The 22,646-nt window shown below is 65.3% G+C and overlaps 1 protein-coding gene across 1 annotated transcript in view; it reads right to left on the bottom strand.

Moving 5' to 3' along the window:
- The window catches only part of ASIC4 (acid sensing ion channel subunit family member 4), a 29,659-nt gene extending 7,385 nt beyond the window's left edge, over positions 1–22,274 (bottom strand). Inside the window, exon 1 of the mRNA XM_075153942.1 lies at positions 21,370–22,274. Coding sequence (XP_075010043.1) covers positions 21,370–21,945 — 576 coding nt within the window. The 5' untranslated portion in view covers positions 21,946–22,274. The remainder of the gene's footprint in view (positions 1–21,369) is intronic.
- Between the last annotated feature and the right edge of the window lie 372 nt (positions 22,275–22,646).

Raw genomic sequence — 22,646 nt, 5'->3', positions numbered from 1 at the left:
AGCGCCCAGCCCAAAGGCACCCAGGGTGCCGGCTCTGGCCCTTGCTGGCTCTGGCCGGGGCCAGGCCCCGGCCCCCCGGCCCCCCGGCTCCCGGCTCCCGGCAGCCGCAGGCCGGGCGGTGGGCCGGGGCTCCGGCAGGGGGCAGCAGGGCCCCACGTTCGGGCCGCAGAGGGGGCGCGGCGCCGGCCCCGCCGGGCACCTCCCTCCCCAGCAGCCCTTCGCCCGGCCCGGCCCGGCCCGGCCCCGCCAGCCCCAGGGCAGAGCCGGGCCAGGCAGCATTGGGCCCCCCCAGCCGCGCTCCCTGGCTCCCCTCGTAATCCCACCCTCGCGTCCTGCCGCGGCGCCGCGCGGGGCGGGCGGGGGCAGCATCCCAGCCCCGCCGCCGGCAGCGTGGGGCAGGCAGCAGTGGGGAGCAGCCAGCCCCACGCACGGCGTGCCCTGGGGGAGCACGGTCCCCATCCCGCCCGCCACGGGATGCCAGCGCTGCTGCTTGCTTTGCTGGAGGAGCGAATGCTCTTGCGGGGCCGCAGTGCTCCCCCGGGGCAGAGCTCAGCTCCCTGGGGCCACAAAGCCAAGGCTGCGGAGCAGCCCTCGCCACCCACGTGGCTCCACGCCCCACAGCTTTACCGGCCCTGGCACCGTCCCCACCACGGCACAATGCCGGCGTGAGCAGGAGCACTGCCGCGGGCTCTCTGCTCTCTGCACCCTCGGGACCGGTCCCTGGGTCACCCCACCCCACACTGAGCTGTCCCCTCCAGCCTGTGTGTCCCTGCGCCACCCCCAGGACACGGCTCAGCCCCCCCCTCCCCAACCGTGCCGGCGCGTCTGCGTGGGGCTGCTCGAGCTGGCTCGGCTCCTTGCTGAGATTTATTGTGGCTCCGAGAGCCGGAGGCTGCCAGCCTGATACCATCAGCCCCTTGCACACCAGGGCAGCTTTTATATTAGTTTTCTTTAAACGGAGGATGAGCTTCCCAGGCTGGAGGAAATGTCATTTCTTTGAACGCTTCCATCTCGTGTCGGTTCAGACATCTCCGGGCAGCATCGCAATCGCCCTGGAGCGGGGTGAGGGATGGGGATGGGAGGCAGAGGCTGGGGCACATGGGGACAGACAGCTCAGGGACATGGACCAGTGTTGGGCAGGGCTGGAGGAGAAGGTCCAGCAGTGGCGGTGGCCTTGTCCCCTGTCCCCTGCAGTCCCAGGCAGGTGGGCACGGCTGCAGGGGCACATGGGGAGGGCAGGGGTGCCTGTGGTGCCCAGCTGAGTTAGTTACTCACTTGTCGGCTGCCAGGGTGCCGAGGCCAGCTGTGAAATTGTGCTAGCGAGAGCACAGCACAGTCCTGAAGGGCTTTGCCTTTCCAGCATGACAAACCCAATTAGATAACAGGGAGCGTGTGAGGAGGAGGAGGAGGAGGAGGAAGGGCAGAGCAGAGCCTGTCTGCACTGGGAACATGATTTCCTCCCCGCAGCTGACCCAGAAAAGCGCCTTGCAGCGCTGGAGCACACGTGTCCAGCTGGGGATGGCGCCTGGGGCACGGGCCCCTGGGCACCCTGCTCCGCTTGCCAGGCACCTATGGGTGCCGCAGCCTTGGGGCTGGGGCAGCAGGATTCCCGCACCGCGTGCCAGCCTCCCCACTCAGCCACCACACGCCGGCATCCCCGTGCCGTGCTTACGTGCAGGGAAGACCCCATTAGGGAGGTAATTTCTCAACACGATTCCTCATTTCCCTGCTCTCTGCCGTGGAGACACGCTGACCTTGACAGAAATAGCTGCTTGCGCCTTGGCAGGCGGGTCCCAGCCAGAGATCGCCGGGGGCTCTGGCATCCTCCTCCCCACCCCACACAGCTCTGGGGCCTCCCAAGTCCCCTTCACCCCCCTGGGGCTTGCCGTCCTGTCCCCTGCTGCAGGGACCCCCATGGGAGCAAGGTGCTGGCCCCCAGCATCCTCACCCTGGCTCACAACAGCCCACCCGTGAGCACTGGGGGCACAAGGACCAGCCCCACGCACTCCTGTTCCCTCATCCCCGCTGCTGCCAGCCCATTGTGCCAGCCTCTGGCTGATCCCAGCTCACGCAGGTATTTCTGCAGCTTACACGGCTCCCCACGGTATTTAGCCTCTGGAAGACGACGTTAAACATTGCAAGCAGCAACAAATCCTGATTGCTCCAAGGAGACAAGAGGCCACGCTAAGCTTCCAGCCAAACGTTTGCATGCAAGGGAAACAAGCTGCGGCATGTGCGGTGCTGGCAGGTCCTGCTCCTGCACGTCCGGGGCACCCAGCCTTGCTCCCACGTCCCTGCTGGGACACGCAGCTGGCAGGCAGGTCCTGGGCATGGGCACACCATGCAGGGGCGAGCACCCCAGCATAGAGACACCCCTGAGAACAGTCATCACTGGGGCACGATGGGGATGGGGACAGGGATGGGAAGACATTGGAGTGCTGCCCACCCTGGGCTGGGCGGGGATGCCAGTCCAGGGATAACCTTGAGGGTGATCTCCGGGTACACCAGCCCAGACAGCAAATCAGCATGGGCACGGCTGTGGTATAAAGGAAAACAGCCTCCAAAATTGGAAATGCTGCTTCCTGAGTGAGCACAGGCAGCTGGAGGCGCAGGGATGCCCCTGGCCAGGAGACACGGTGCAGGAGCTGGGGCTAAACTGGGATGACACTGGCGGAGCTGGGACAACGACATGCCCATGATGCTGCCCCCGACTCTGCTCCTGCCCCCCGCTGTGGCTGTTGCAGCCCTGGAGCCCGGTTCTGCTGGAGCCCCCCGCCACATCCCCAGCAGCCCGCTCCCCCCGTGCGGCGTGGCCAGGCCCCTCCTGGGTACCCCGGGAGGGAAGCCACAGCGCTGACGCCAGCATCGCAACTGCCCGGGATATGAGATCCACTTGGATTCAGCAATTTCAACTCATTTCAAGCCCGATTCTGCAGCAATTTTCTGAGCCAGTGGGATGTTTTCGCCTCCACAAACGTCCCCTCTCACGCACGGTCGCACCATTTCCCTTCCCCGCTCCCAGGAGGGGCTGGGCAACAGCACCAGTTTGGCTCGATCCCAGCTGCAGCGGTGGCACAACCATCCCCCACACTGGCAGCCCCTCGGCGCAGCCCCCTGCCCCACGCAGAGCTGCCGGAATGGCTCCTGCGGGATGCAGCCCTGCTCATGGGGCCCAGGGCTCCTGCCTCCCTGGGGTGCAGGGCTCTGCAGCCCCAGTCCCGGCAGAGCAGGGCTGCAAAGGGCCAAGCTCTGGAGCATCCTCCACGGTGCCCCGACCCTCTTCCCCAGGAGGTGGGAGAGCAGTGGGGCAGCAGCAGGGCCAGGGGATGCTGTGGGCACATCCCGGAGGGGCTGGGACCCCTCCTGCCACCACAGATGTGCCTCTCTCTGTCCCTCAGGCCAGCCCGTGCCAGCTGAGCCCCCTTGGCCAGACCTGAGCCAGCAGCGGACACGTGGGCGCACGGGGCTGGCAGAGCCCCTCTCGTGCCAAGCAGGCTCGCTGCCGGAATACCAAGTGCTCAGCTGTGCCACGGGCTGCGCCGCCAGCCGGGCAGAGCAGTGGGAGGCACCCAAGCCCCGGCACCAGGCTCAGTGAGCTGGTCACTGCCAGGCTGCTGCGCTGGGGCCAGCGTTCAGCACAGTGCCCCCCGGGAGCGGGCAGGATCTGGACCAGGGTGCCCCACTCCTGGCAGGTCAGGAGCACAGGGATGCGATGCATGGCAAAGGGATGCACTGCACACATGGGCCAGGACACCTTCCCAGTGCATCTGCCTCAGCACCGCCAGTGACATCAGTACAGCAGGGGGACATTGGCACCATCCTGCTTTCAGGAACAGCATCTGTGACAGCACACCCAAACTCATGTGCCAGGGAAGGACCTCCCCCTGCAAGCCATTGCCCAGGAGTCCTGCACCGGCCAAACCAGGAGCCGGATGGGACCGTACCACCAGTGCCACACAGAGCCAGGGTGGCTGTGACACAGAGGCGAGTGGCTGGGGACCTCACCTCTCGGCCTTGCTCTGCAGGCATGGTAGCACACAGCTGCCTCCGATAGCAAAGCAAGTGCCATCGCAAAGTTGTGCTTTCCCCTCCCACTGCTCCTGGGGGGAATTCGTCCCAGAATCTCACTCAGCTCCTCATTTCCAACCTAAATTTATTCATGGCCAGTTTGTACCATTTGTTCTCATGCCAGCATTGTCCCTTAGTTTAAATAGCTCTCTTCCCTCCGTTGTGTTTACTCCCTTGATGTATTTATAAACAGCAATCCCATCCCCTCGCAGCCTCCAGCCTGCCAGCCCGCACGTGCCAATCGCTCCCGATTTCCTCTCTCGATTCAGGCTCTGCTCGCCTGCACAGCCCAGCTGCCCGGCACGGCATCTGCTCCAGCTCCCCGGCAGCTTCCTCAGCCCCGGCTGCCCAGGGCTCGTACACTGCTCCGGTGAGGTCCCTGGCCCACGCAGATGTGTCACTCTGCCCTCTCCATCCCACAGTGGCTGTGGGGCAGCATCCCACCCAGGTGGGGACCACTGCCCTGGCCAGGGCTAACCTGCTCCCTGCAGATCTCCCGGCATCTTGTGCTTTCATACGGTTTGCTTGCACTAAGCACTTTAAAGCATCCACCAAAAGGGTCACCTGGGCAGGTGAAGGAGCCAATACCAAGGGAATTGCAGAAGATGAAGCGGCGGGGCTGCTGGCGGAGGGGCAGGCGTGCTGCAGCGCAGGGCAGGGGTGCAGAGAGGCAGGGGAGCAGGAGCTGGGGAAGCCCGCTTCAGCCTGTCGGCAGCCAGCAAGCCTCTCTGAGACGCTGAGCCTGCTGCCTACCTACTCTGGTAGCACGAGGGTCAGGTGCTGGGGTTGCAGGAGGTTTCTGCCCCATTTTTCTGCCTCTTGCCTTCCCTGGGGGGAAAGCCGCGGGGCAGAGCCAGGAGGCGCTCAGCACCAAAGCTGCGTCCCCGAACATGCCGGAGCTCGCTCGCCGAGCTGCTAACACGCTCCCTGGCCCAGGTTTGGACTATGCTGAGCAGCAATCCTGCCATTGCTCTGTGCACCCCTCTGGCGCTCCCCAGCCAGCTTCCCATCCTCAGACACCCCCTGTGCCGGGCATGCCGCCTCCGGGCACAGAGCACAGCGCGCTACCAATAAGCACTGGGATGGGCTGCAGCCCAGCCTCGCTGCTGCAAACGCAACAAAACCCGCGCACACACAGAGAGCCATAATTATGGTTTTGGGTAGCGGGCTCCTCTTGGCAGCTGGAGGAGACCCAGCACCATGTGCGGTGCTGTGCAGACACAGCCGCTCTGTGCCACTTGGACCCAGGATCAGGGAAGGATCTGCAGCCCTGTGGTTTCACGCGAGATGTAGCGCTGAGCCCATCCATCCTGCAGGCTGAAGAAAGCAGGGAACATCAAGGATACCCAAAAGTGGGGTCCCCAGGGTTCCTTTGTGGAGCTCAGGCAGCCTCTGCTCTCTGGCTGCTGTCACCCCGCAGGGACCCCAGCGCTGCAGGATGTCCCCTGCCCTACAGGTACATTGGTGCCTCTGCACGATGCCGGTTGGATGCTGGTGGCTTTTGGCTAAAAGATGGCAGCAGATCCTGGGTGCCACTGGCCCTGCCTCGCTCCTCTTCGCCTGCCAGGGCACTGCGGGGAGGCAGCCCGCAGCACCGCAGTCCCCGCTGCTCTCCAGGCAGCACCGTCCCTGGGGACCACTTCTCTTTGAAGGCAACCGTGCAGCGAGTGCTGCGCCGCCTGTCCCCAAAGGGTTAACAAGCAATTTCCTTTGCTGACAGCTCGGAGACCGTTCACTATCGACTGCGGGAGAATAAGAGGGGAGAAGCAGCGAGATAAAAAGGCAGCAGAGCTGGCACCGCCTGCTTAATCCCAGCGTTTAATCTGCTGGGGCAGCGCAGGCAGCCTTATCTCGCCGTCCTTCTGCTGCTCCATCTCATTACTGCTCCCACGGCTGCGCGGGCCGCGCCGCCAGGAGATGTAAGAGCTGAGCCGGGGAGCGCTGGCCTGGGGCAGCGGCTGCTGCCAGCCCGCCTCGCTTGGCAGCCTCCGCTGGGCCCGCTGCGCTGGCGGGCACACGCCGGCCCCCCCATGCCTGGCACACACACATCCCCCCCACTGCCCAGCCAGAGCGGGGTGGCTGCATGGACACACACCCACCCAGGGATGTGCACGCAGACTGCACCTACGGACCGTGCTGTCTCACACATGGCGCTGCTCACGCCGGGCACTGTCACACAGCCTCGGGGACACGCTGCCAGTGTCACACACACATTTCCTGGTCTTTGCCCCCGCACACATGCTCTGCTGGTCCAGCCTGCGTGATGCCCATGCCCCCACGGGTGGATGGAGGATGCAGGGCTCTGTGGGACGGTGCATGTAGGATACAGCAGGGCCAGGACAGCAGGCGGGGCAATGCCACCTCGCCCTGCATGTCCCCTTCCCTCCATCCTCACCTATCCAGGTGCTCCCCTGCCAGGTGCCAGACCAGCTCTGCTCTGTCTGCTCGTCCCACCGGGCATGCCATGGCCAATGTTGCTGGGTCACCCCCCCCTGGCCTGGCCCTGGCAGCTCCCGCAGCCGCAGGGCAGCGGTGGGCAGGAGGGGGGGCCGCCTCCCAGGAGCCGGCAGGTGCCGGCTCAGACACGGTCCCTCCAGCCATAGCATTTATCTGTAAATCCGCAGCACTGACACGGTGCAGATGAAGCCTCCGCACTAGCCGGGTTGTCACAGAGGTTATCCTGCTGCCTATGGATGGGTTTACACTGATAAGATTTATTGTCACCCTGGCTGAGGTGCTGCCAGCGCCTCACTCCCTGCTCCTCTTGCAAGGCTGCGCTGCCTCCCTGGGAGTGCCGTGAGAGCCGCGAGCGGCACCTCGCCGAGCGGCAGCCGTCAGAGCAGGTCTCTGGACGGGAGGAGAACCGGGCACATCCCTCTGCTCCCCGCTGCCAGGGCTGATGGGTCCCCTGCCCGCCTGTCCCAGGGTGCCTCACCCAGCCTTTCACCATCGCAGCGGGATGCAGGGGGATTCTGGACCCCGAGCCGGACTAGGCTGAGCAGAGCTCACATCTGTGCTGCCAGAGATTTGCTGACAGTGCTCTCACAGCTCGGTGGCTTCGTGGCTCTCCTGCATGGTGCAGGACTCACGGGGCTGCCAGGGCAGCCGTGCGTGGAGCCACCGCTGGCAGGATGGCCTGGGCAGGGAGCGGGGGAAACCCCCCAACCTGCAGCCTGGGGGGGGCACCACACCCAGCACCACAAGGGAGGCGGCAGGGCGACTACGGGAGCTGGAGCCTCGTGCACGCCCTGCCCCAGGGTGATATGGGGTGGGCGGGAATACCCCAATTTGGCCCCAAGGCACCCTGGTCTGTCCTGGTCCCTCACCCACACCCTGCCCCCCCACCATGCTCCCCAGCACTGATTTCCCTGGGGTCGGCAGGGATTGTCCTGAGCCACCTGGTGCAGCCAGGCAGGATCTGAACCAGGCTAAATCCCCGAGCAGCGGGAGCGGGAGCCTCCTGCCAGCATCCCCCCCTGTCCCCAAAGTCACCGCATAAGCCCTGCACAGCTTCCCCACCGCCCTGCTCCATCCCGGCTCCCGCCTCTTCCCCTTCTCCTCCCCTCCAGCCGCTGACTCCCAACGATGCTGGGGGCTCCACTCTCTCCGCCAACACGGATTTGACCCCAGCATGTCAGAACCGAAGGAAACAACACACAAAAAAACAGCTCGAGCCCCGGCTGCACCCTCCTCCCCAGGGCCAGCTCAGGGGGCCGCAGGGGCCGGGGGGCCAGTCGGGGTGATGGTGTAACCCGCCAGCACATCGGGAGCCGAGTGAAGTGGGGTGATCACAGCCCAGCGGGAAAGGGCTTGTTAATAGCTGAGCCCTTTTAGTAGAGATTAGGGAGCTGCGCGGCTTTGATCTTTGATTGCCAATTTGCATCTTGAAGGCGCTGGGACCTCATCCAGCCTCCGCGCAACCCTTTGTGGTTATCTTGTGGCTAATGGATTTGTTCTTAATGCTGGAGCGTGCAGGCTAAAGGCTGATTAAACCCTCTCCGCGGCACTAAATCAATGGAACAAACATGATAGGGGTTGGCTTTCCCCAGCCCGCGCACTCCCGGGCTGAGGGGCTGATCGACAGAGCCCCCGCGCCCCGGCGCTGGCGGAGGCTCCCTCCGTGGGGCTGCTGGGCAGGGGAGGAGGCGCAGGCACCGGCAGGCAGGGACAACCCCGCGGCCCGTATCCCTGTATCCCCATCCTCTGCTTGCCATGCAGGCAGCGATGGCCTGGGGGGGCTCAGGATTCCCGGGGTGTCTGCCCCTCCTGGATGCTTGGGCCACATTGCCTTTGTGCTGGTCCTCAGCATCTGCAGGAGCTCCCCAGTCCCCCCCGGCTCCTCCCAGCTCCCAGGGCTTGATTTGGGAGCAGGGACATATCATGGCAGGGATGGGATGGGACAACCTGCCCCTGCAGCTGGGGGACTCCTTCCCCCTCCTCACGACCCCTTTGCCTCCCACACACTGGGGAGCAGCACTGGCAGCTCCCATCTCCTCTGTCCGTCAGACTGTCCCCCCTTCCCCCTGCTTGGAGCCAGTCCCATGTTCCCAGGACCATGCGCTGCCTGCAGCAGCCCATACATCACATGCTGTGAGCAGCAGTATCAGCACACACTTTCCATAATGCCCGTGGTCTCCACTGCATGCCCAGCTTCAGGAAAATGCAATTCCTTCTCTGTCTGCAGGCAGCATTAGCAGAGGGGATAAGCTGCACCCTGCCCACGGATGCCCCAGGAACAACTGGCCTCCTGTCCTACCCGCTGCCCGGGCTGGGGGCCTGGGGATGGGAGCTGAGCACCTGAGACGGGCAGGATGAAGGTTTTGGGGACTAGGAGCTGTGGGGAGGAGGGTTGTGTGGCTGCAAGCTGAGACAAGACTGGCTGAGAGCGTTTTGCACCCTTTGCTTTTTGCAGGGCTCATGGCATCGCCCCAGATTCTGCCAGGGCAGAGCTGCCTACAGGTCTGATGGCATTTGAGTGACAGGACCCACGAGCAGGGACCCTGCTCCAGGGCCCAAGCTGCCTGTACCGGAGGATGAGATGTGAGCCGCAACACAGTGAAGCTCAGACCAGTGTCTTGCTGGGAACCAGTCCGTGGGGAGAAGGTGCTGGGAGCAGCCCCGCTGGCCCCGGGCTGTGCCCGTGCCAGGCTCGGCCCCGGCGAGCGGTGGCTGCGGTGGAGGCAGCCAAGCTGCCGCACGGCACAGAGCCCGCGGGATCACACGCCCAGATTCCCATCTGCAAACCTCGCTATTGAATCGTCTCCCCTCCGCCAATATTTGCCGAGTGCGGGAGATAAAGTGGCTACAAAAGTCATTGGCATTTCAATCTGCCCGGGCTAGCGGCAGAGGGGTGGCCAGGTGGGCTGGCAGCCCCCTGAGGCGGCGGGGCCCTGACAGCTCAGCCCCCCGAGCCCCCTGCCCCGGCTCCCAGCCCCGGCCAGCCGAGCAGCCCCTGCACCCTGCCTGCAGCAGCACAGAGGGGAGCCAGAACCCCTCACACCCCTGCACAGCACCTCTGCCTGCTTGGGATGGATGTTCCTGCCATGGGCACCGCTGCCAGCGCCAGCCTGCCCCGGGCATCAGCACAGCCCCCCCTCCTGCCCTCATCCCCACCTCTGCACCGGGACAGCCATCTCCACCCGGTCAGCATCTCCCCTGCAACCCTCAATGCAGCCTCCAACCCACCGCCTCCAGTACTGCCCCATGCCCTCCACGTCACCCCAGTGTCCCCAGCTATCCCTGCCCTGCCCTGCCTGCACCACGCAGCCCCCTCTCTCCCTTGCTCCAGCTGCCCGTGCAGTCTCTGCAGCGGTCCCTGGGCGGGTGAGGCAGGCCATGATGCTGAGACACAGCTCCTGGAGGAGAAGCCCAGAGCGTTATCAGCCTGGGGAGTTAATTAAGGTCATGTCAGGTGATAAGGAAACAGGATGTCAGAGCAGCAGCAGCGCAGGGGGGCCAGAGCCAGAAAAACTCTCTCTGAAAAGCAACTCCACCGAGATGTGATCAGCCAGGCGCTCGGGGACGGAGCCGCTGTCACAGCCGCACAGGCGGGGGCTCCGAGGATGGCACTGCACATGCTGGACCCATGTCCAGTACAGGATGGGATGGATGGGGATGGGATGGGGATTGAGATGGGATGGGGATTGAGATGGGGATGGGGATGGGGATGGGGATGGGGATGGGATGGGATGGGATGGGATGGGATGGGAGGGGATGGGATGGGAGGGGATGGGGATGGGATGGGGATGGGATGGGATGGGGGTGGCGGGGGACCTGGCTGTGGTACGCCGTGCCTGGGCAGGGAGAGCCGACTGAGCAGCCCTGGTTATCCGTTCCTGTCCTTGCACAGGAGCAACTTGCCCTGGTGCGACCAGCGCCATGCTGGCAGGGCAGGAATCACTGTGAACCTCTGCCTGTAATTAGCAGACGTAATTGCAGACACTGATTAGCAGGACCTCAGAGCCGGGCACGCCAGGCTGCTTGACAGCGCTTGCGCTGCTCCTACCTCGGACTGTTCGCCTCCCCGCTTGTGACGGCTTCGCCCCCAGGCCCAGGCAATGCCACGGGGCTGGGAGAGCAGGGCTGGCCTGGCACGGCACAGCATGGTGCACAGGGGGGTGGCAGGAGCAGGCTGGGGACCCAGGGGACATGTGTAGGGGACACACTGCCAGTGCAAACCCGCCTCTCCAGCGCGAGCAGCCGTGGCACCCGGCACCCTGCCTGGCCGAGCAGGAGCTGAGCCGCCGGGACATAATTAATACTTGCATCAATCTTGGCTGGATTCGCATAGTGCCCTCGATCCCACGCTGCCCAGGAAGGTGGGCTGCTCCGTTCCCTTCCCGGGGGCAGCAGCAGCAGATGCCGTGCCAGCCCTGCCTCCTCGTGGGGGTCACAGCCCCAGCATGGCCCCCGGCTTGCCCCCACATGCACCCCATCCCTCCTCGCCCCACCGCCCCACTGCCCCCCCGCAGTGGGGACACCCGCAGGCCCCTGCCCTGCCCCGCTCCAGCCACTGGAGCGTTGAAGACAGATGGAGACGCTTCCCTCTGCCGCGCGGTCCCTCCCTCCCTCCTCGGGCTGTGAAGAAATTGCGGGGATCGCAGCTCAGGAGTGAAGGGCACAGCAGGGTTTGGAGGGCAAGGGGGGGCGGCCAAGCTGCAAACACCCCCATGTAGCTGGGAGGCATGGCGGTGCCCACCTCTGCCCACCCAGGATGGGGTACGAGGTCCATGGGCAGCATCTGTGGCCAGTGCCTGCTCTCCTGGGGACCAAGCTCCCTCCTGCCCCTGCCCTGCTGCCCTGGCCCAGGTGAGCACCCCCAGCCCATCCCTGGAGGGGTCCCCCAGGCCTGGGAGGAAGAAGAGCCGGGGCAGGAAAGAGCCTGGGGTGGTGGCAGGGACAGCAGGGTGCAGGCAGGGACATGGGTGCCCCCCGCAGCCCTCACTCTGCCGCGGGTGCGGGTGCAGGTGGCGGAGGGATGGGACAGCACGGGGATGTGCGGGGTGCCATTGCCCCCCGGGGATGACAGACTGGTGAGGCATCCCTGTGCAGCCGAGCGCAGCGCCTCACCACGGCCGCTGACACCGCTGACAGCCGCTCCTGGCCCTGTGACACCACGGGGACTACAACGCTCCGGGCACAGCCGGGGTACAGCTGGATACAGGAGGAGACAGGGCACGCCTCCTGCCCCGGGGCTGCCCGCCAGCCCTCCGCAGCCACTGTCACCGATGCCCCTCACCCGTGCCTGACCGCAGCACCCACGGCGCCTGCAGCACCCCCAGTACCTGCAGCACCCACGGCGCCTGCATCACCCTCAGTACCTGCAGCATCTGCAGCACTTGCATCCCCCACAGTACCTGCAGCACCCGCTCCCCAGCCCGCCCCGGGGGCACGGCGGACATGGCCACTAATTGTGCCTGTGATCGGGGCGGGGGGGCCGCGGCCTGATTGCAGGTGCCCAGGCGAGCACGGCCAGCTCAATCAGAGCCACACGGCCCTCCAGCGCGCTGGGCACTGGGAATTAAACTGCTAATGAGTTGCTGGCTGGAGGGCCAGCAGTTAGTGATTAATCAGGGGCTCTGCTCTGACGAGGCATGTGCCTCCTCTCCCCTCCCGCCCTGCACAGCCCAGGGGCTGGTGGCCGGCAGCCGGCCAGGGGCCCCCCCAGCCCCTGCTCCCTGCCTGCCCAGCCACCGAGGGCAGGGGTCAGCCCGGCTCTCCAGCCCAGCTGAGCTCCCCGACACAGAGAGGGGTCCCCAACCCCCGTGCCAGTGGGACACAGCACCCGCAGGTCCTCCCAGCCTCTGGCTTTCCTGCCTCCCCCCCTCCTCCTGGGCTCGCCTTCCCGGTGCTGCAATCAGGAGGGAACCTTTTGTTCTGCTGGAAGAAAACCTGTTGAGTCCAGCTGAGCTTAGCCAGCACTTAACAGCCGTGCAGGTGCCAAGCGTGCTCCGGCTTGCATCTGCACCCCAAGAGGGGCACGGCGAGCTGGGGGTGCCTCTGCCGAGGGGCCCTCCTGACCTGTGCGAGGGTGGCTGGGGAGGACTGGCCGTGGGGGCAGCAATGTCTCCTGGGGACAGGGCTGGCATATGCGGGAGCCCCGACACCCAGTGGGTCAGGGTGCAGGTCTGGCCCCCCGACCCAAGGCCGGCAGCATGGTGCCATGTGCCCTGGCTCAGCATCGTCCTCACCTCCCGCTTGCTGCTGGCACGGCGATGCAGCCGCAGGCGGACAGGGCTGGCAGCGCCCTGCCTCTAACCGCTGCTGGCGCAGCACACCGGGGCACGGCTCAGAGCACCGAGGGAAGGATTTGCAGCGTAAGCAGGGGACAGCCGCCCGCAGAACCGCGCGGGGAGCTGCAGGGAAGCTGCTCAAGCATGAGCCTGACTATGCTCCCCTGCTGCGAAGCCCTGGCTGGCTTTCCTCCCCTTCGCGGCCCTTGCAGAGTTTGGATGTGGCAGAGGTGTCGGGACCCTCCTGCCCTCGCACCCTTGCCGTGCAGCCCGTGCAGGGAGCGTGCCCTGGGGACGAGCTCGCTGCCGCTCCCCAGCTGCACATCAGGGCAGCGCCTGGGAGAAAAGGCCAGCGACCGGCAAGGAGCAGGTCAGGGAGGTGCATGTTCTCCCCTATTGCACAATTAATCATGAGAAGTTTTTCCTCCTTTCGTGCATGAAACAAAATTTGGCAGGGTGCTCTGACCACGGGGACTCGCTGCTTGCTCTCCAGTAAAAACCCGGCCACATCTGGCAAAGAAATAACCTCAGAGCACCCCTGTGTGTGCAGGTTGGAAGAGGCAACGCTGGGCCAGGCAGGAAAACCCAGCGGGGCTTGGTTCGCAGCCCCCCTGTGCGGCAAGCACCTTCAGCCATATGCTCCTGGTGTTCGCCCCCCCTCCTATAGCTCCAGCACGCACATGGCCATGCTGCTCTGCCGGCGCCATCATCCCTGCCCGCAGGCCCTGTTATTCCGGTCCCGGACATATAAATGCCCGGGCAGGGGCGTTCCACCCCCTGCCAGCTGCCTGGGTGCTGGCAGCAGCCCCCGCATCCCCTGCCCGGGCTCTCCTCCCACCCCTGGCTGCCTCCCCCGCCCGCTCCATCCCCCAGCCTGGCCAGAGCCTCAGCCCGTCCCTTCCCGGAGCAAGCCCAAGCCTCCCCAGCAGCGATCCAGCTATTTGTTATTGGAAAAAGGGGGAAATAGAGTTTTCGACAATTATTGTTTTTTCCACCTGACTGGCTGCAAACTTGTTAATTTTTTTCTTTAATGTGTGAACAGTGTCGACGGCAACTGCATGTGAAATGACTCGACGCCCTATCTGCGGGTCCCTGGCTGGCTTTCAGTGCTCGCACCACAAACATTGCCTTCTATAAATAAAGGCCTATATCTCATCAATGGCAGAACAGCAGAGCTTTATATAGTCGTCTTACATAAAACCGTCTCTCTTTATGGGCTTCAAACCATTTGCGTCACTTAGAGCAGTTCCGTAAACCTCCTGCTCCAGCCGCTCCCCTGTGGAGGGAGACCCGGCACGGCTGCCCCATGCCCTGCACCGCCGGCAGGGAGCCCGGGGTCCCCGCTCTGCCCAGGGCTGCCCCCCCCCACAGGGCCAGGTGGCAGCTGCGTCCTCGTCCCCCCGCCCCACCGTCTTGGCACGCGCCTCCTTCCAGCCCGCCCGGCCTTGGCACCGAGCACCAGCACGGCAGCCGGCACTGCCAGGCACCCCGGCGCCTGGGGATGGCTGGCCACGGGCCAGTGCCATGCACCCTGCCCTTGTCACCCTCCCTGTCCCCGCCATGAGTCCTGGGGCAGCACAGGCAGGGATGCTGGGAGGTGCTGCTCCATCCTCCATCACTTGGGAATCAGGGACCCGAGGGCGCAGAGTGACCCGGGACGTGGTGCCAGACTGGGGGGACCGACCGTCTCCCAGCAGCTCCGGCTCTGACACGCAGGGGACACGAACCCGGTTGGTGGCTTTCCACCCGCTGCCCAGCGAGGGCCTGGTGCAGAGGATGCCGGGGGCTGACCCCACGGCCACGGGGCACAGGTCCCTGCCCCAGCCTGCACACAGGCTCCCGCGGTCCCCGGGGTCCCTGGCTCCATATGGCAGAGACTGCCCCTCCAGCTTGCCGCAGGCACCTGCATGCACACACCGATGGGTCACGGGGGGGCCGGGGACTCCTGCCGGGGCTGCAGCAATGCCTGCCTGCAGGGAGGCAGCCAGCACCCCGGCTGGCAGCACAGGAGACGGGGGGGCAGAGCTGCAGAGACTGTGGTGACAGCCATCATTTACCCCCGTGCCACCCCAGCTGGCTGCCCCAGGTGGCCAGAGCGAGAGGGACACAGGGAGCCACCAGCATGGCGGCACTGGGACCCACAGTGCACTCTGCCCCGTGGCTGCCCCTAGTGCCGCCTGGCTGTGGGACCCCTGACATGGGTGACACTGGCACCAAGGACGGGGTCACAGCAATGCCCTGCCAGCCACGGTGCCATGTGACATCCAGCCACGCTGCCAGGACAGGGCACCTGCACCCCAGCCCTGTCCCATGCCCAGCCAGCCACACTGCACCCCATGAACCCCACCACCCCCCAGCCAGTCACCCTGCACCCCATCAGCCCCACAGCCCTGTGTCCCCACCACCCCATGGCCCCACACCCCTGCAGCCCCATCCACCAGCAAGCACCCGCTCCCGGGGCCAAGCCTCCATGGGTGCCCCAGCCCCATCCATCCCACAGCCGCCCGAGGTGCCCACCCCGCTCTGCAGCCAGCAGCGCTGGGGGGGGGACTGCCCCACAGACCCCCACGGGTGCCCTGGCCCCAGGGGACGGCAGTGCCCCCGATCCGCCCAGCCCGGCACGTGGGACCGGCCTCGTGGCACGTCCTGCGTCCCCAGGGAGCCACACCAGGCGCGGGCGTCCTGGCCGCTGGCTCCCCCCTGTATCAGAGACAGGCTTATTAAGTGTGTGATATTAAATTACCCAGATAAGAGCGTAAGAGCTTTTAAAGTCAATTCATTAAATATAATTATGAAGAGAGCTTTTTTATGCTCACAGTGATCCGATCTCAATCAGGGAGACGGTGGGAAAGCCGCCGGCTCCTCCAGCATCTCCGCTCCCCCGCCACGTCGCCTCCGCACCCCCCTGCTCCCTGCCTCGGCCCCCACCCGTGGGGAGCCAGCACCCACGGCCACGGCCCTCGTTGCCCATCCCGCTGCTCTGGCACCCCCCTCGGTGTTGCTGCTGGTGCCAGTGCCACCCCACTCGAGTGGGGGTGGCATGGGGGTCTGCACAGCAAAGGGGTGGGAGAGGGGAGGCGATGGGGGCAAGCTGTAAGGGCTGGGGGGTTGGGGAGGAGGGCAGCGGGGTACGGAGATGTTCTGGGGCAAGAGCCAGGGGGTCTGGGGAGCTGAGCACAGGCTCTTCCCAGCCACGGGTCCACTTCCCTGCAGGATCCGACCCCCTCCCAGTCCCCTGCAGAACAGCCTCCTTAGGGATCTAATGATGCATTCCCGCTCCCCAGGCAGGCGGGGTGCGCCCTTCCCTCCGCTCCCACATTCATTAATGGCGCTTTGCGACCAATTAATACCTGCCAGCCAGGCAGAGGCTGCCCCGACCCATGGCCGGACCCCTCACGTGCAGCCCAGGTGGCCCCACGCCAGCCCTTTGCAGTGGGGCCCCCCCGCTCGCCCCGTGCACCTCCAGCTGCACCCTGGGGTACAGCTGCACGCAGGGCTGAGTCTGTCTTTCCTGGGGGAAACCACGGGGGAATGGGGGTCCCAAAGGCACCTTGGGAGCCCCATGCCCCTCACACCTCCCCAGCCATCCAAAAGACAACCAGATCGCCAGGACACCCGGTGTCCCCTTGCCATGCTGCCCTGAGACCCACCGTGCTGAGGGGCTTTGCAGTGACACCCCTAGGTTCAGCCAGCCCCTTGCTGTCCCACCTCAGTACCCCAAATCCTCATCACCCCCATATCCACGCACATGCTGCTGCAGCCTGGGCACTGCGGGGCGAGGAGCAGCAGCCCGGCTGGCCGGGAGCAGGGTGGGCTCCGGGCTGGGGTCCACACAAAGCTCTGGCGGGGGCTGGTGGGAGCAGCTACCCACTGCTGGGAGCTGCTGGACTGACATTTATTTTTAGACGTGAATTGTATAAATTAGCATTTCTCAGTGGATTAAGCAGCAGGAATTGTGTAAAATTAAATGGCAACGAATTGCATTAAAGTCCCCCGTTTTCTGGCACAAGCAGCGCCTCGAGCCGTGCCCGGGCGGCTCATGTGTAACAGCACCGGAGCTGCCGCCGCTGCCGCTCCAGACAGAAGCGCGACCAACTCGCTGCGTGTTTGCACCACCCGGGACACAGACCTGGGGACACAAGCACGGCGGCGGGGCTGCAAGGACGGGGGGCTCCGGATGGGCTGCGAGCCCCTGGGGAGGTGTCTCAGGCGCTGGGCTGGGGCTGCAGGACGTGGATCTGGTGAGCAGAGCACAGTGACCCAGATGGGCACGGCTGGGCTCGGCCGAGCAACTCACAGGCATGGGATTGGCAAGGGATGCTCCGGGCTGTCCCGGGCAGCTGGCCCCTGCCACGGGCAGCAGGATACCCACCACAGCCGCAGCCATGCCACCCTCCGGCGGGGATGCTGCTGCGTTGGGACCCTTACGGCACTGCCTGGCCCCAGAGCTCCTCCGTGCCCCGGCCAGGGCAGGTCCTGCAGTGCCTGGAGCCCAGTGAGTGGCTGAGGGGTACCCGGCAAGTCCCCTGCGCCCCGGGGCACATTCAGCCCTGCACAGGGGGAGAGGGAAATTGGGGTGGGTGAACGCCGGGGTCTGAGCAGGCATCAGGCAGGGCAGGGCAGGTGAGGAGCAATGAGTCCAGCTCTTTTACCCAGCATAAAAACAGGCTGAAAATGTGACATTTATTAAGTACAGTTCTGGCAGAAAGGTCAGAGAGAGTCCCCGCGTCGGGAGCTGCGTGGGTTGCAGGGGGGACGGTGGCAGAGCCTTGCTGGGAGGAGGCAGGGGCAACAGCCTGCTGCCCCCTGCCCACCCACCCCCAGCCAAGATCTCTCGGGGTGCACAAGAGGCGCAGCCGAGAATGCTCCCCCTGCCTCAGCACAGGGGCTTTCCCTCTCTGAGGTCTGCATGGGGTGCCGGGGAGACCCCCCGCACCGCCCATGTCCCGGGCAGGCAGGAGGCCCTGCCTGGAGAGCCGGGGCTGGTGCCAGCTCCAAAAGGCATTGCCAGCTCTCAGCAACCTCCCCGTTCCCCCAACCCCCAGCCCTGGCAGGACTGACTTCGGCAGCCACAGATCAGAAACAAAAGGCTTTTGACAGGGGACGCGGTTTTGAGAAAGGCACCAGGCTCCCAACCGGCCACGAGCGGAGCCTCCTGCCGCAACCGCTGCCAGCGAGCAGGCGGGATGTTGCTGCCCGCCGGGGGGGACCACCTCCACGCACCTCCTCCCGCGGCCCCCAGACCCCTGCCCACCCCAGATGCCTGTCCTCCCCGTCCCCAAAGCACCGCTGGGAGAGCTCTCCCTTCCCACAGTGCCCCCCGCGATGTGGCCAGCACTGGCCTTGGGCTGCGGTCGTACCGGGGTGCCAGGCACCGGGGTGAGGGCCACCTGCCGCAGCTGAGCCCCAGCCCCGTGGGGATGCTTCCCAACCTCCCGCTTAATGGCACGTAAAGAGCGCTATTGATTTCCCGCGCCGGCACCGCACGCTTCACACCCTCAGCACCGCAGCTGCGCTCGCCCAGCCGGCAGGGCTCCGCGCCCACCGCCCTCCCCAAGGCACCGGCCCCCGTGCCGGCAGGCAGCGGGCAGCAGGCAGGGGCAGCCCAGCCCCGCACCCCCGGGAAGAGCAGGGATCAGGGGGCCCCAGAGCATGGCACAGAGGCTTCGCCGGGGCTCCGGCACGGCCCTCCGGCAGCCGACGCAGGGGGTACATTTGTCAGCAGGGCTGCAGGGGAGCCTTGCTGCAGCTCAGGGCTGTCCCTGCTGCGTGGGGAGATTTACAGCCCAGCCGGGCTTTATTACATAGAAGATGCTTACGCTGGGGATTTTTTTCCCCCATAGTTTCTTAATTTGCTATCCCATAAAGAATGTGGATTTGTGACGTTAAATAGGGGAAGATCATCTACCACTCGCAGCTCTTACTTAAAGGATCCGCACGAGTTATTCATCCTGTGAGCACAGGCTGCAAGCGGCAGCGCGAGGGGACACGCTCCAGCCTCAGCGCTGCTCCTGCTCCCGAGCAGGCAGCTGGCCGGCAGCGGCCCCACGGCTTGGCCACCTTCGTGCTGTAAAACTTCCAGCCTCTGGATGAAGTCCACCTTGTGCCCAGAGGGAAGGAAGGACTCCGGCACTCCTGCAAGCACAGATGTGGGAAAAGCTCCTTCCTTTCTCCGGCATCCCTGGGGACATGACCTCTGCTCTAGGGGCTGCTCGCCATGGGCTGGGCACCCTGGGACCCCAGGCCATTTGCCCCACTGGGATGTGCTGCAGTCTGGGAGCCCTCCATCACTGCTGGGACATGCTGTGACTCACGCATCCGCCCACTGCAGCGGGGGTACAAGAGCTTTTGGAACATAAAGGCACACATGGGGACCCAGGACTGGGACTGATGAGGCCTGGAGCTCCCTGCCGCATGACAGCTGGCTGCAGGGCAGCCCGGGTGCCCCTGCGTTGGGGCCACAGCTAGGAGGCACAGGACTGCCCAAGCCCACACATCACAGCCGGGACTCATCCTGCCTGCCAAGCAGGTTGTTCCCAGGAGGAGGCACGAGGGACCAATTCCGCTCAGGGAACGGGAGTAGGACGCTCCAGCTGCAAACGATGTGATACCTCGACATGTCCCGCTGCTGCCTGGCATGGCTTTGGGACATGGTATGTGGCAGAGAAAGGTCACATCTTCCCCCATCCCTTCCCACACCCATGCCCTGCAGACTCTGCTGCCCCAGGTTCACCCCTTTGCTCCAGGCAAGCGAGAGGTGATGGGGACACCCCTTTCTGCTGACAGCCCCTGATGCCTCAAAGGCCGAGCTGGAGGGCTGAGCTGGGGACAGGGAGGTGGAGGCTGCAGGAGCCCTGGGCTCCCCTTCCTTGGATCAGGAGCCGGGGTTGACCGGCACTAACCATCCTCATGCCTGAAGTCTGCTCCAGTGCACAGTGCCAGCACACCGGAGCCTGGCTGCCTGGGCATCCCCAGGGCAGACCCGTAAGCTGCAGAGGCAGGCAGGCCAGCTGGTCCTGTACAGCCACCCGCTGAGAAACCGGATCCTGGTGACTGTCCTGGTGGTCACCCTCCGCTGCCACGCAGCACGGCACACGCCACACACCATGTCCACGCTGCGGGAAGCTTGTACCCAGCCCCATCCGCCTGAGCTCTGCCCTGCCAGCCTCGCAGCGTGGCTCAGCGCATGCCAAATCCCAGTGCCATGCTGTGCCGCTGCCCAGCACAGCGCTGGGCTCGCTGCCTCCCCCGCAAGCCAAAGCTGTGCAGGATCCCCCAGGAGGACCCCGGGGCTGGAGCCAGCGTGGCCGAGCCACGTGCAGGACTGTCCAGCACGGGAGCTCCCTGCTCCCAGCCCCGCTGAACTGCACTTCTCTCCGGCAAACTCAGGCAGCTGGTGTAGAGCAGGCACAGAGCCCAGCAAAACCCCGGCAGGAGTGGGGCTGCCCCCCCACTGCCTCCTCCTCCTTCCCACTCCACTGCAGTGCCCCATGCCACCCCCCCGCACAGGGCAGCCCCCCCAAAACAGTGCTTTCCCAGAGACAGCATCACCCTGCGCAGCGAGCAGACGTTGCACTGATGGGCACGAAGTGAAACAGGACATGCTGCATCAGCCATTTCCAGCCCCACGGAGCCTCCTCTCCCCCCCCAGCATCCCGCACAGCCCGTGGCATCACATCCCCCTCCCCGGCGCGGAGCGGGCTCCGGCTGGCAGCACTGCTCCTGGGAGCGCAGCAAGCCAGCCGAGCGGTAGCCCCTGGCAGCCGTAGGAGAGAGGCGGCTCATTTCCAGAGTCATTACGGTCTGAAAAGGGTCCCATCAGGTATTCCGCCCGTTCAGCACATTTATTTTCCCAAACCACAGCAGGGATTTGTGATTCCAGGCTCAATATGAGCGAGAGCCGCACGCTGGCGGGGCCCGGCCGGGCAGGCAGGCGCTGCTGGGAGGAGGCCTTGCTAGCAAGCCCCGGGCAGCGAGCGGGCAGCCCCGGGCAGCCCCCCAATCACCCGGCCATAGCCGTGCCTGCGGAGCGGAGCTGCCCAGCGTGTGTGTGCACACAGGTGCGTATGCAATGCTGGCAGCCTCTGGGATTCACACACATCCCAGTGCCAACCCCCCCAAACGCAGGAGGGCTTCCCTCTATGCAAGGGGGTCTCAGCCCCCCCCGTCCACTCTCTCTGTGCAAAGCGCCCTGCGACAGAGCGCTTCAACCCAGGGGGAAGCGCAGGCTGGAGCGGGGCTCTACACCACAGCTTTCCCCCTGCCTGCTGCACACCCACCCCGGGGACCGCTGAGCCGCACTCCCACCCCAGCCCTGGCTCCTGCCTGCAAGCCCCTCCGGCACGGACCTGCCAGCAGCCTGGTCCTGCAGCACAGAGCCCTACCGAGAGCTCCCACAGACGATCCTCTCTCTCTCTCCATGTGAAAAATGGAGGGAAACTCAAACAGAGAGAGATGCAAACTTCAGCCGGAGCGAGCCAGGGAGCCCTGCTCCGGCGAGGCGCGGCAGGGTGGGTGCCCCCTGCACCGGCGACGGCCCCCGGGGAAGCTGAGCCAGGCGTGCACTCACCACAGTGAAATCACGGGAGGAGCAGTTCTCGCCACTGAAGTTGCAGCTCTTGAGCATGTCGTCAAGCTGGTGGCCGGTGCGGTTGACGATGTCGGCCATGTCGGGGTCGGGGTAGAGCAGGTCCGTGGCCTTGTGGCCATCCCGGTCCTTGGGGGGCAGCCCGGTCATGTTGGCCAAGTGGAAGATGTCGGCGTCGGTAAGCGCCGAGTGGCGGTAGCGGTTGATGTTGCAGATGGTGATGGCGGGGAAGACCATCTCGCGGATGGCCTCCTCGTCCAGGGCCATGACGTGGGGGTGCTCCAGGTAGAGCAGCGCCGACTTGGCTGCCTGGTAGAGGAAGAAGGCGAGCGAGGCCAGGAAGGCAAACGCCCAGAGGGTCTGGCGCACACCCAGCCGCCCCGACCGGCAGATGTGTCCCAGGCCGTGCAGTGTGCTGGCGCTGGCGAAGGCGGCCAGGTCCCGGGAGCGGGGCCGGGCGGGCTCCTCGATCAGGCTTTCCTTATCCCCTTCTTCTTTCTCCTTCTGCTTCTCATCCTCCTCGGCAAATTTGATTTTACACACGATCTCAATCGGCATCTGCCCTGCGCGGCCGGTGTCCCCTGCCAGCGAGCTGCCCCCCGGCACGGGCACTGGCCGAGAGCCCGGCCAGGCGCTGGGAGGGGGCTCGGGTCCCCCCCAAGCCCCAGCACGGCGCCGGGAGGGCCGAGCCGTCTCGGGAGGGAAGCACAGCCCCTCTCAGCAGCTCCGAGCTGCCGCTTCCCTCTTGTCTCACTAGTCGATCGTCTCCTTGTGCCTTCGCTTATCAGCACAAATACAGCTGTCAAAAACCCCTCTCTCTCCTCTCCCTCGCTCTGTCTCTCTGCCTCTCTCCTTCGCTCCTCTCTGGTTAAGACCCCAGCAGATACAGGCAGCATTTAGGCATCATGTGCTAATAAAATCCAGGGAATACTTAATAATTCAAGACATGTCAACATTATTTCATCGTCAAATAAAGAGCGAGCGCCAGAGAAAAGAGGCAGTGTGAAGGGCCCGGTGCCTCCGGGGCAGGGAGCCGCGCTGCGCCCTCTCCCCAGCCCCGGCTCCGAAGTGCTGCCGGAGCCACTTGTTTGAATGGCTCGGGAGCTGCCGGAGCCGTGGTGTGCCGAGCCGTGCCGAGCCGTGCCGTGCCGTGCTGTGCCGAGCGGAACCGAGCCGTGCCGTGCCGTGCCGCGCAGTGCCGTGCCAAGCCGCGCCGTGCCGCGCTGTGCCGTGCGATGCCGAGCCGCGCCGCTCCGCGC

Source organism: Calonectris borealis, chromosome 6, assembly GCF_964195595.1.
Source record: "Calonectris borealis chromosome 6, bCalBor7.hap1.2, whole genome shotgun sequence".
NCBI classification, from domain to species: domain Eukaryota; kingdom Metazoa; phylum Chordata; class Aves; order Procellariiformes; family Procellariidae; genus Calonectris; species Calonectris borealis.
This window is presented reverse-complemented; position numbering and strand designations above follow the sequence as displayed.